The 12,025-nt window shown below is 41.7% G+C and overlaps 1 protein-coding gene across 2 annotated transcripts in view; it reads left to right on the top strand.

The window, feature by feature from the left end:
- Positions 1-11,031, top strand: part of LOC129768546 (histone deacetylase 6) — a 33,169-nt gene extending 22,138 nt beyond the window's left edge. The window contains exons 5-9 of one of the 2 annotated variants that reach the window (XM_055770283.1): positions 4,026-4,085; positions 4,214-5,339; positions 5,401-6,137; positions 9,871-9,958; positions 10,023-11,031. In XM_055770283.1, coding sequence (XP_055626258.1) covers positions 4,026-4,085; positions 4,214-5,339; positions 5,401-6,137; positions 9,871-9,958; positions 10,023-10,360 — 2,349 coding nt within the window. In that variant the 3' untranslated portion in view covers positions 10,361-11,031. Of the gene's footprint in view, positions 1-3,903; positions 3,964-4,025; positions 4,086-4,213; positions 5,340-5,400; positions 6,138-9,870; positions 9,959-10,022 lie in introns of both variants that reach the window. The other variant, XM_055770278.1, reaches the window with a different exon arrangement.
- Positions 11,032-12,025: the final 994 nt, after the last annotated feature.

Genomic DNA, 12,025 nt, shown 5'->3' with positions numbered 1-12,025 from the left:
AGTTCCTTTGCCGTGGTCCAACGTCAGCCGCTCCTGGAACCGCTTCAACACTCTGGAGACGGTTGAATGAACGGTGGTTGAACATTCACAACATTTTTCCCAACTGCCGGTGCGACAGGTCAGGAAATTCCAGGTGTTTGGAAAGAATTTGTTCTCTCGACTCGCGTTGGTTCACCTCCATTTTCGTTGAATCGAAAAACACGACTTCGAGTCTGACAGCATGTAGACAATACACATCAATGAGAAAGTGTGCAAAAATTGGTTGATTTTTACCCAATGGTAAAAAAGTTATGCCCTGTTGAATGTGTCGCAATAATTTCGTGTTCGCCCTTTATTCGGCTACTCGTTCAGTTTGATCGGATGATTTTTAGTGTCAAGATGTACAATTTACAAGAACGTGTATTTTTAGTGAAATCTTATTACTCGAGCAACCGAAGCCTTAATGAAACTTTGTCCTCTTATGGTCAGTATTGCGGTTGATTAAGATGTTAATAAGCCACAAAATTTGGAGAAAGTTAAAGAAGAAATAACTCGGATTTTCAACAGCATCGAAGTCGTAATTTTAATTTATTTTTATTTTTATCTCTATTCTAGCGACTTCCAACACTTTTGGTTGGGTCGTCACTTTTCAATTCGATTTTTGGAAGAATGTGAATGGAGTGAGAATTGAACTCGTGAATGTTGCTTCGATGACCACCAAACGAGAAGTGGTGTGGCTTCCTATCTTGGATGGCTTATTTAAACCAAATATGTTAAAAAATGACAGAAACGAATGTATCAGTTGCTCGTTATTGACAGCTATGTTCGGGAATGCACACAAATCGGCAGAAAATGTAGGTATGTAAATGTATGGGAAAATTAGAATGCTTCCAGTTTTCATTAATTTAAACTGTTTAGGCATTAGTGGATTGTACTGTATAGTATATCAAACGAATCTTAGAGAATTTCCGATTCCATTGGTGTGTAAAGTATCAGAATTTGTTCGCTGTGAACATAGTTATGACCGTTAACTTTATTTCACAAAAACGTGACCTGTTTTCTGATTTGGCACCCTTCCTGAAAGACGTAGTTCTACTTCAAAAAAATCGGTTCACTTTTGTAGAAATTATTAAAATTTGTTGCGTGAGCGTTTAATCTGAAAGACCCTGTACTTCAACGTTATTCACATCTACAATGTAACCACATCTGTTTTCCTTGTAACGAACGGCTTTAGTGTACGGAACGCGAATCGTTCATTGATAGAAAGCGGTTTGAGCAGCACGTAGATCTGTTTCGCCGTCATCATCGTTGGTAGAAAACCGAACAAATTGCATTATAGTAATTCAAGAACGAAAATCTTTAAGGTGAAGATGGAAGGAAGCCGCAAATGGCTCCCACAATGGCGCCCATTTCTTTCATCTCCCTTCCTCACCCCTCGCCCGAAAACCAATAATTTAGCGGAACAATGAACTTCCCATCAAGTAATATCAACCAAACTCTAATCGATTACTCACAAGATATTAAATTTTCATCTGCCGTCGCAATGTATAGTGAAAAAAGTCGGAAAACTCGAATTAGTGCTCTGAAAGTTAAAAAGTTTTCATTTTTTAATTTTCCGCAATGGTTTTGTTTGTAATGGTGAAAGCATCGTTATTTTTTCGACACTGATGCCAGACAACATCATCGAAACACCTATAAAAACCACTCAATGAAATGTTATTTCTGAGTCATAGCGTTTCATTGCATGAAAATCAATCAGATAAAATTGTGTTAATATCAATGCAATTATTGCTCTCACGTTTAATGGGTCTATAATACAAGTTTTACCAACTTTAACATTGGTTAAGAAAATTGTATCGCAGAGCTCGGAACACTGCCATGGCAGCCTCTGCTGTAAAAAATAGTAAACGGAAAAGTATTACATTCTATCAAAATGCCTCGGCCAACGAAGAGAACTGATATGTTAAGACTCTTCAACGTAAATATGTGAAAAAAATACGATCAACGAAGGAAAATATTAAGGAATTATCAACATCGAGTTACTCTGAGGAAGAACTTGTTAATATCAAAAGAGCCCCAATTCGCATGTGTTATAAATTTGCTCGTGTAACACTCGCGTATAATCAGAATTTTATTTCATATTCAAATACACCTTCTATATATATTTATATTTGCAATTGTTCATCGGAACACATCATTCATACATTTTACTTCAGTGTTGAATTGTCATTTTTTACAAATGTTTTCTTTAAGACTCGTGTCAGTGGAGCGCAGTAAAGTTTGATAAGTGAATTGATCTATTTACGTACAATAATCAAAACAAACTATGTGATTTGCTCTTCTCGCACAAACACTATTACCCCATGAAAAAACGTGCTTCTATCTATACTACTACAAAGGCTTCCTTCCACCTTCACCTTAAGGCCAAGTGTTTAGTTTTCCAAATTGACCTTCTTTAAGGTTTGAGGCGAATTAACTGAGGAAAGGTGAGAGTCTGAGAAAACCTCTATAATTTCTGCACATCATCATAACTACACCAATAAATACGAACAGAATCCCAAATTGACAGAAGCTATCTTCCTGCATATAATTAGAAAAATCAATTCGCATTTGATTACTTTGAATTTTTTTAGAATGCTTGGAAATGTTAAAACATAACTCATTAGTCAAAAGTTTTGGTGGGCCTAAAACGGACCGATGGGTTGGTCCAGGTTTTGTAGAAGCAATTGAATTCTTGTTCTCGCGAAAGCAGTCCACGAGATTTATGTGATTTATTGTCAACGGATTGAAAACCATCGCGGTGCGTTCTATTTAGTATTTTTCTTCTACTCTGCTCCTGCCTGTCAGGATGAGCTCTGCACTATGATTACTTCGCGCATATTTTTAGAATTTAATATTTATAAATTTTCGTTATTTCAAAAGTTTGCTATCAAAGCAGTTTTGGGTCAAGTTGGGCCAATAAGTAACAAAAATCCCTCATACACCTTTGATCTTTCAAACTGATTGTTCTATCACTTCTCTCAGTTATATTATTTCAAAAATCCTTGCACCCCAAATGTAGCTCTCTCGTTTACAAAACTTTATAAATTCACACTCCAGTACAGATGCAGAAATGCTGTGGTGCAAAAATACAAAAGCAGTCTTCACCAGATGGCATGAAAACCAACGCGGTACCTTCACCGAACAAAATTGTATCACTGTGTGCGATATCTATTTTCCATTCTTTATTTGTATCGAGCAAAACATTCGTTACTGAGATCAGCATTGTGAAAGACTGTTGTCTGCTGGCTGAAGCGAGTATGTGACTTAAATAATGATGATAATAGTTAGCTCATTTTATTTATTATGAAGTTTCGGAATTTCTCAGTTAATTCGCCTGTATCCTTGGAAAAGCCCAATTTTAGGAAACTAAACAAAACTCTCGATCTTGAGACAGGCCATTTGATAAACCACGCCGCCATCTGGTCGCTAGCTGCTTGACTGATAAATGATGAACGCTGTGAAATCATGAACTTCTTGTTTATACACAATAAATTCAAAAGTGGCGAAGTTTAAGTTGCAATATTTTCTCTATCCATTTGCATTTGCTATTTCTATTTCATAAAAACGTGTTTCTGTTTTAACAGTATTACTGAAAGACGTAGTCCTACGTTAAAGAAAATTAGATAACAATTTCTTAGGTTTTCGTTATTATTGCAAATGCAAAATAGTTTGAAATAAAGTAACACCATAATAAAATTAGCGGGCGGTAATCCACTTTATTTTTGCTTAGAAATTTGTCCTCTGAAACCCTGACGATGGTAATCACTGAAGCGACTTGCGACAATGCCTTCGAGGTTATGATTTGTGTCTAACTAATGCTATTCAGCATTGATTAAACAATGAATGTTCCTCAGAAGATTAAATGCAATCGTATATTTCCAGTATCAACCAGAGCTAATAATAATTTCGGCGGGTTACGACGCTGCGTACGGATGTCCTGAGGTGCGTATTTCATAAACAGATGATTGATCCAGCTTTTTTCCGCTTCTCCCTGTAAAATCTAGTTCAATCCTGAGCTCGTTATAATTTCGGCTGGTTATGATTCTGCGTTAGGAGATGAGAAGGTAGGCTTAACTTCAAAGTGAACTTTTTCTAAATGAATTCTCTCACTAACCTCCGGGAATCGAATCATAATTGGTCGACGTTGAGCGCTGGTGGACATCGAATGCTGATCTCTTCCTTTCACCCTCAGGGTCAAATGGAGCTCACGCCGGCTTTCTATCCGCATCTACTCTCCCCGCTGATGTCTCTTGCCCAAGGTCGTCTAGCTGTGGTGCTGGAAGGCGGCTACTGCCTCTCATCGTTGGCCGAGGGCGGTGCATTGACTCTGCGAACCCTTTTGGGGGACCCTTGTCCTCTGCTGGTGGAAAAAATTCAACCAGCCTGTGAAAGCATGCAGCAGACCGTCCTCAACTGTATCCATTCCCATCGACCGCACTGGAAAAATCTCCAACTCAACGACACATACGGGCTGGAGGAGCTTAACAACATCAATCCGCAGCCAAACTTCCACCAAGTGATTCAGTACTACGTCCAACCGGATCCACAGCCGGAACCAGTGCGTTACCCGACCCGTAACTGCTATCCAGTACAAAGCACTGCGGAAAAGAGTGCCATCGAGGAGCGGCTAGCGATGCTTAAAATCGCCACCAGGCTCGGTTTCCCGTCAACTCGGGTTTGCTATGTTTATGACGATGTGATGCTCGAGCACTGCAATCTGCACGAGGGATCGCACCCGGAGCAGCCGCTACGTATCGCCAAAATCTTCTCCCGACACGAAGAGTACAAACTGCTGGGGAGAATGAAACGACTTCAACCGCGTCACGCCACCACGGATGAACTGTGCCTTGTACACTCCCGCCAGAACGTGAATGTTGTCAGGAGAACGGTGGAACGGGACGAGATGAAACAGGTGGCGGATAAGTTCAACTCGGTGTACTTCCATCCGAAGACGTTCGAGTGCGCCACGCTGGCTGCTGGTTCGGTGCTGCAGGTTGTCGACGAAGTGTTGAACGGGCAGTCCCAGAGTGGGGTTTGCATCGTACGCCCCCCGGGACACCATGCGGAATCCGATATGCCTCATGGGTTCTGTATATTCAACAATGTGGCGATCGCAGCACAGTACGCGATTCGAGATCACGGACTAAAGCGGGTACTGATTGTGGATTGGGACGTACATCACGGCAATGGGACGCAACACATCTTCGAGAGCAGTCCCAATGTTTTGTATGTATCGGTGCACCGTTACGATAACGCGACCTTCTTCCCGAAGAGTAAGGACGCGGACTTCGATGTGGTGGGAAGTGGCGCTGGGGAAGGTATGGCGTGAATTGAGCTCTATCATTGTCCAACATTTTACTGATTATGGTTATCCTGCAGGTTTCAATGTTAACATTCCGTGGAACAAGAAGGGCATGGGCGATCAGGAATACGCGGCCGTTTTCCAGCAGATCATCCTGCCAATCGCCTACGAGTTTGATCCGGAGCTTGTCTTGATTTCGGCCGGATTTGACGCTGCGATTGGCGACCCTCTTGGTGGGTGTAAGGTCACCCCTGAAGCCTATGGGTACTTCACCCAGTGGCTTTCGTCGCTAGCTAATGGCCGTGTGATAGTGTGCCTCGAAGGTGGCTATAACGTAAACTCGATTTCATACGCGATGACCCTCTGCACGAAGGCCCTACTTGTTGACCCACTTCCGATGTTACAGTTGAGTGGTCGGTACGGTGGCCCACAATCAGCGTGTGTGGAAACCCTTAGGAATGTTCTAACGGTTCAGGAGAAATATTGGAAGACTCTGCGATTCAACAAGAAGCTTCCAGACTTCAGACAACCTCCAAGCGGCGAACCGGAATTGGATTCTGCCTTCAGCAGATTGCAGCTGTCATCTGGTGTTTCGTCATCCGCTTATTCTGGATCATCTTCGGCTTCTTCGCCTGCGAAAGACGAGAGTTGCAACATCGGGATGCCCTCCGATGGCGATGAACAGTCTGGACAGTGCAGAAAAAGGAAGAATTGTGTCGATGAACCACAAGCCGGTGGAAGCCGTTCCACTGGAACAAGTGCAGGAGAAGCGAAGAAGGAGACACTTCATGATTTTTTGGCGGCTAATTTGGAGGTAAGATTGTGATGTTTTTTTTTATTTTGCAGGCTTATCTAGGCGAACCTAGCCAGAGTTTTCACCTAACCTCGGGCTTACTGATGCCAAAGGGGGACTAGGCTCTGCGGAAGGTACATATCTGCATGCTCGTGCTGTTTAGTTTTGACCTAAGTAGGACAATCGCGCAGCAGCTAAGGATGATCGACTTTTAGATGCTGGCCAACGGATTTTCCAAGTTCAACACCTCTAGCGCTTCAAAAGTGTCTTCGGGACAATTCCAGTTCCAGAGAGTTGCTCCCCTAGCCCCCACAATTCTTTGAGTTCCACGGCCAATGGTGACGTGCCGGTCGCTCTTGTCGTAAACCATCATATCTGGACGGTTTTGGTGGATCGAGCGGTCGGTCAGAACAGTGCGATCCAAGTACAGCTTGAAACGGCCATTTCCAGGACAGGTGCAGGCAGGTACCGGTAGTTTGGTACGTTGTCTTCCATTGGAGCGCCAGTAGTCGATGAACAATGCGGATCACGTTGTTGTGACTCTCGGTGTAGGCTGCGTTGGCCAAAACGAGACAGCTTCCCATAATGTACTCTATGCTTTCTCCGGGTTGATGGCACATCCGGAAAATGTCATCAACGTCTTGATGCCAGACGTATTGCCTGCAGTTTCTCGTCGGCATTATCCTGTCCTGGATGGCTATCATGTCGGCTTCAACTACTGAATAGAGTTCACCACGCGTTAGCCACAGATTAGATGCGGCCTTGTCGACGTGTGGCCGGTCCATGCACTGCCTTCTACTTCCAAGCTGCAATCGTCTCCTCCACTGTTTTCAGATTGCAGTTGAGTTGATACTTCGCTTGCGCCAAGTGCAAAGCGTATGTATTCTCTGAAAGCGGCGCAGACAGCCTGATATAGTGCGTTTTGGTTGGCGCGTTCTGCGAAGTACTCGCGTAGTTGTCGTACTTGGCAGATATGCCAAGTACGACCTCGTAATCTCCGGATTCGTACAGCTGTCCTTTCCACAGATGGACGTAGCGGCACTTGTCGAGGCCAAACTCCATGCAGATGTCCCTGCTTATGTCTTCGACAATCCGGATAGATACACCTAGATGCCGACGTGAATCAGCGTAGACCTTGAGATCGTCCATGTAGAAGGTATGGGTCATTGCCTCGTGGGGGTTCATTGACAGACGTAACCAAAGCGGGCTGAAAGAATCGCCTTCTAATATCCCCCTCTTTATCTGCAACGTTTTAGACTGCAACACATTTTCTCCATCAGACGTGCTCCTCTGCCTCATCGCATGCTGCAGGAACCTAACGACGGTGGGATCAATTTGATAGAACTCCAATACTCGGACGAGAAACGAGTGAGGCATGGAGTCAGAAGCCTTCTTATAGTCGATATAGACCATACTGAGGTTCCGCTGATTATATACCGCTTGTCTGACTATGACTGCATCGATGATGGCCTGGCGTAAGAATATAAGTATATAAAAGATCACAGTTGGACCATATACAGCGGGACTGTCGATATGAGGCTTCCATTGTGATGATGATGTGATGTTGTTCGCATACTCGATAGACACGTTATAGGTCTGTGCTTTGATTGGTTCGATGTGTTGCTGTACTTCGGGAAGAAGGAAGCTGATGCCACGGGAGGGGCCATTTTACTGGGTGTATCTCCTTTGCCCAGGAGACATGAACATGTACTGTTGATTGCTCACTGTCTAGAACACTGAAACTGAAATACTGAACTTCTTAAATATCTAAGTAGTTTTTCAGTGCCTCCTAGCAAAATTACATCTCCAACGCAGAACGAAACATTCAGCAGACCCAGAACGGTAACAGAAAATCCAATCCCAATCAATTGTATGGTGGCAGCGGAGGCGAAAGCAATAGGTGCGAAAGCTTCATACGACGCCACTGATTCGTAGAATCCCCACAGTATGAAAACCGACGATGTACGTCCTATTTAATATTTCTCTTCTGCTCTGATTCCGCTCTACACTATGTCTGCATTTTGCATATTCTGCAGATGCATTCTGTGGCGAAAAAAAAGCACAGTACCGAAATAGAAACTGAGACTGGTCAAGGAGCGCAAAATATTCAGAGAACTTTCACTGACAGTCAATGCATCGACAAATCTTGACTAAGATGGTCTTTCAAGCAGATATTTATAGTTATAGATTTCTGCGATTTCGATAGTTTGTTTTCGGAGCAGTTTTGAGCTAATGGAACAAGTTTTTGGGGTCAATAAGTAACCAGTATTACTTATACACCTTTTATCTTTCAAATGAAGTGATTGAGATAATACTTTGTATAGCTGACAAAGAGGTATTAACGCTCTAAACATTGCACCACAAACGCTCTCGTTCAAGAAATTTTGAACTCACATCCCACCACAGATTCAAGTATTATGTCATGTAAAAATAAAGAGGGACCTTCACCAGATGGCATGTAAATCGACGCGGTGCCTCCATCGAACAAAATTGCACCATACAGTGCAAAATCTATCATTCATTCTTGCTTAGAATCGAGCAAAACAACTGTGTGTGACATCAGCATTGAAAAAGACTGCTGTCTGATAGTTGGAGCGAGACTTGAATTATGATGATGTTTTGAACTATGCACATTTAAATTCATCTGTTCATTCGCCTCTTGCTTCGAAAAAGACCATTTTGTAGAACTAAACTAAATACTTGGCTATTCGGAAAGTCGGAAAGCTCCCGAGCTAGATGACTGATGTGAATACTGTAATTTGAAATCGAAAATGATTTGTTTCTACTAAATAAATACGGTGGAGCTAAGATTGCAATATTATCTTTATCCACATTGTCCGTAGAACGAATACTGCCGAAGTACAATATTTAGATGTCACTGCCAATTAGACGAAGATGTTCAGAGGCGAATGATAATTCAACAATTCAACCCTACTACTAGACAAGGGTAAGCCGAGCGACCATTTGCCCTTGTGATGATGATGTTGAATTTAAGAGGCTTTGTTTCTCTATTATATAGTGACTTTCAACACATTTCGGCTGGTTCGTCACTTTTACTTTCATTTTTGGAAGAATGTCGGGAGTGAGAATTAAACTCGCGATCTCTGCGTGAGAGGTATGGATGTTACCGCTACGCCAGATCGCCTCCGACAAGACTTTTCTGTTTTCACCCTCAAAAATTTACCCTTGTCTCATTAGCAGTGATATTTAAATCTTCCTGACACATACTCGGCCACGGGAATACGATAAGAAACTGTGTATTCTTCCAATTTTCCATTAATTCAAATCATTTATTGGTTAGGGGACCATAATGTATAACTTACTGAAAATTTTTAGAGAATTTCCGATTCGATTGGAATGCAAACCATCAAAATCCGTTCATAGCTAAAATAAATATTAACGATAAAACTGTTTTATTAAAAAATGTAACCTGTTTTATATTCATATTTTCATATCGATTGTTTCATTTTTTTATCACTAATGTCAACCGGATTAGCCCTTATGATCGGATTAAATATATTTAATAGATATTTAATCTACTAATACCACTTAACTACACAACTAACTAATGTGTAAATGTGTAATTTGCCAAACTCTATTACTCTCACCACATGTTTCCTAAATAATTTCTTAACATTACGTGATTGTGATACATACAAAATGATAACGTGTCAGATGGGCCAACCTGAAGAGCCTGGTGGGCCGCAGGTTGAGTATAGCTGACATAGAAGCTCACGAATAAACATCTTTGCAGGCCCTCCAAAACGAAGAGATGTTTGCAGTTGTTCCGCTTAAGGATTGTCCCCACCTGAAAGAGCTTAACCCCGACAACCTCCCTGATAGTAAGTTACACCGCATTTTTGTTCTAACTTTATTGAAATTAGAATCCTAAAATTTAACAAATAGAAATAAGTACAAAAGCCCCTTGTGCCGCTTGTGACTCAGCCGTGGAGAACTGGGTCTGCCTGCTGTGCTTCCGGGTGTGCTGTGGTCGATACATCAACGAACACGCGCTGATCCATAGCGTCGAGGCGGACCACCCGCTGGCGCTCAGCTTCAGTGACATTTCGGTGTGGTGCTACAAGTGCGAGTCCTACGTGGACAATCCGGTGCTGCATGGGTACAAAAATCTCGTACATCAGGACAAGTTCGGCGGCGAGCAGCTGGTTTGGTCGTACGGTAGCGATCTTATTCTGGATGTGCAGCAGCCTGCCGCCAACAATGGTGCGAAGACGAAGAAATGATATCTGCTGTGGAGCACGATCATCATCCGGGTGCTGATTCTATACTTGACCAACTATGTGGTGACTGCCTATTTCAAGTAAGAGCGGTTTTTCAATTTTTCATTCTGTTTTAACATGTATCTTGTAGAGCGATATTTATTGTTGTTAAACCTTTTTCGGCGTCTAGTCGAAGAGTGCTGATTTTTTCGATCACAAGTATTATATAAAAATATACTGATTTTTATCGCTAACTTATCCTGCTAGGAAAGGTTTAAGCATGTTCTAAAGATTTTAACGCGTGGGTCTCGATTATCCAAAAATATTAATCCTAGCTCTATAGACCACTATTTATAACAATGGTTAAATTTAGCACGTAGAAACATTTGAAAGACGAATGCTAACCAAAGAAATACACAATTATTCGACAGTAAAATATCCCATGTGTGAACAAAAAGGGGATTGAATATCGAATTAGGGAAACTGACTGTTTCCCTAACGAATGTTACAATAATACAAATCTAACGTTAAATGGAATATTTAAACCTCATAGAATGTAACCTCAGAAAACTACGAAAATGGTCCGTTCTTTTCGCTAATTTCAATGTAATGTACATCAGATGCTAAGCATAGCGCTCGCCGATGGTGCTATCAAGAGAAATACACGAGAAACAAACATCACAATGCAACAGGAATTGATACCAACAATCTTGGGTGTAGATGATTTATCACAGTCCAATGGTCACTCAATAAGTCATCAAGTGATGGTGATTTAGCCTTTCTCCGTTCACATACGCTATGCAGCAAGGAACATCGTTAATTGGTGCTATTAATAACACAATCAGGGCTCGGCAAAGTCATATTCAACTGAGGATAGTCAGGGGACTATGAAGAACTATGATGAATATGACTTCGCATTCAATTGGAAATGAGTTTTGGCTTCTTCCACCATTTTCTCCGTCAACATGACTCAACAGTGATTCGGGTGTTTAGTTGCTATCTCACTCTACGACTCGACTATCTCATTTCATTCTTCCCCTCCAAATACTTCATTGCATATTGAAGTATCTCCCCCCAAAATGAATTTGTTTCCCTCTCTCATGTATCACGTATGCATATATCGATGTTTGAATTCAACGGGGTTTTACATACACTACATGTGAGCTAGGTTTTTCTTGTATCGTACACGAAAATTACTTTTTTTTAATTTTTTTTATCTGTATTATAGTGACTTTCAACTCATTTGGCTAGTTCGTCACTTTTACTTCCATTTTTGGAAGAATGTCGGGAGTGAGAATTGAACTCGTGACCTTTAGCGTGAGAGGCATGGATGTTACCACTACGCCAGATCGGCTCCACGAAAATTACTCACACATATAAAACATATCACGATGGGTAAACAAAGGAGCCGTCCATTAATGGTGTAACTACTTTTTTGCATCAGAAATCAAGTTTTCGTTTCACTTTATATGGACGTAAAATAAGATTGTGTACGCGGGTAACGCGGGTCGTGTCAGGGGAAGTAGTAGTATGAATTGTAGTCAGGTTGAATGAAGATGTAGATTTGTATTCATTCGTCACGTCAATTAGAATAACCATTTGCTAGAATAGTTCATCAGTCATCCTCGCTCTTAACCCTTTCCCGTACAACATCGAGTCTCACTTGTGGTTTACTTGCATAACATGCGG

The sequence above is a fragment of the Toxorhynchites rutilus genome, chromosome 1 (assembly GCF_029784135.1).
Source record: "Toxorhynchites rutilus septentrionalis strain SRP chromosome 1, ASM2978413v1, whole genome shotgun sequence".
Classification (NCBI taxonomy): domain Eukaryota; kingdom Metazoa; phylum Arthropoda; class Insecta; order Diptera; family Culicidae; genus Toxorhynchites; species Toxorhynchites rutilus.
The sequence above is the reverse complement of the archived record's forward strand: the minus strand, read 5'-3'. Positions and strand labels throughout refer to the sequence as shown.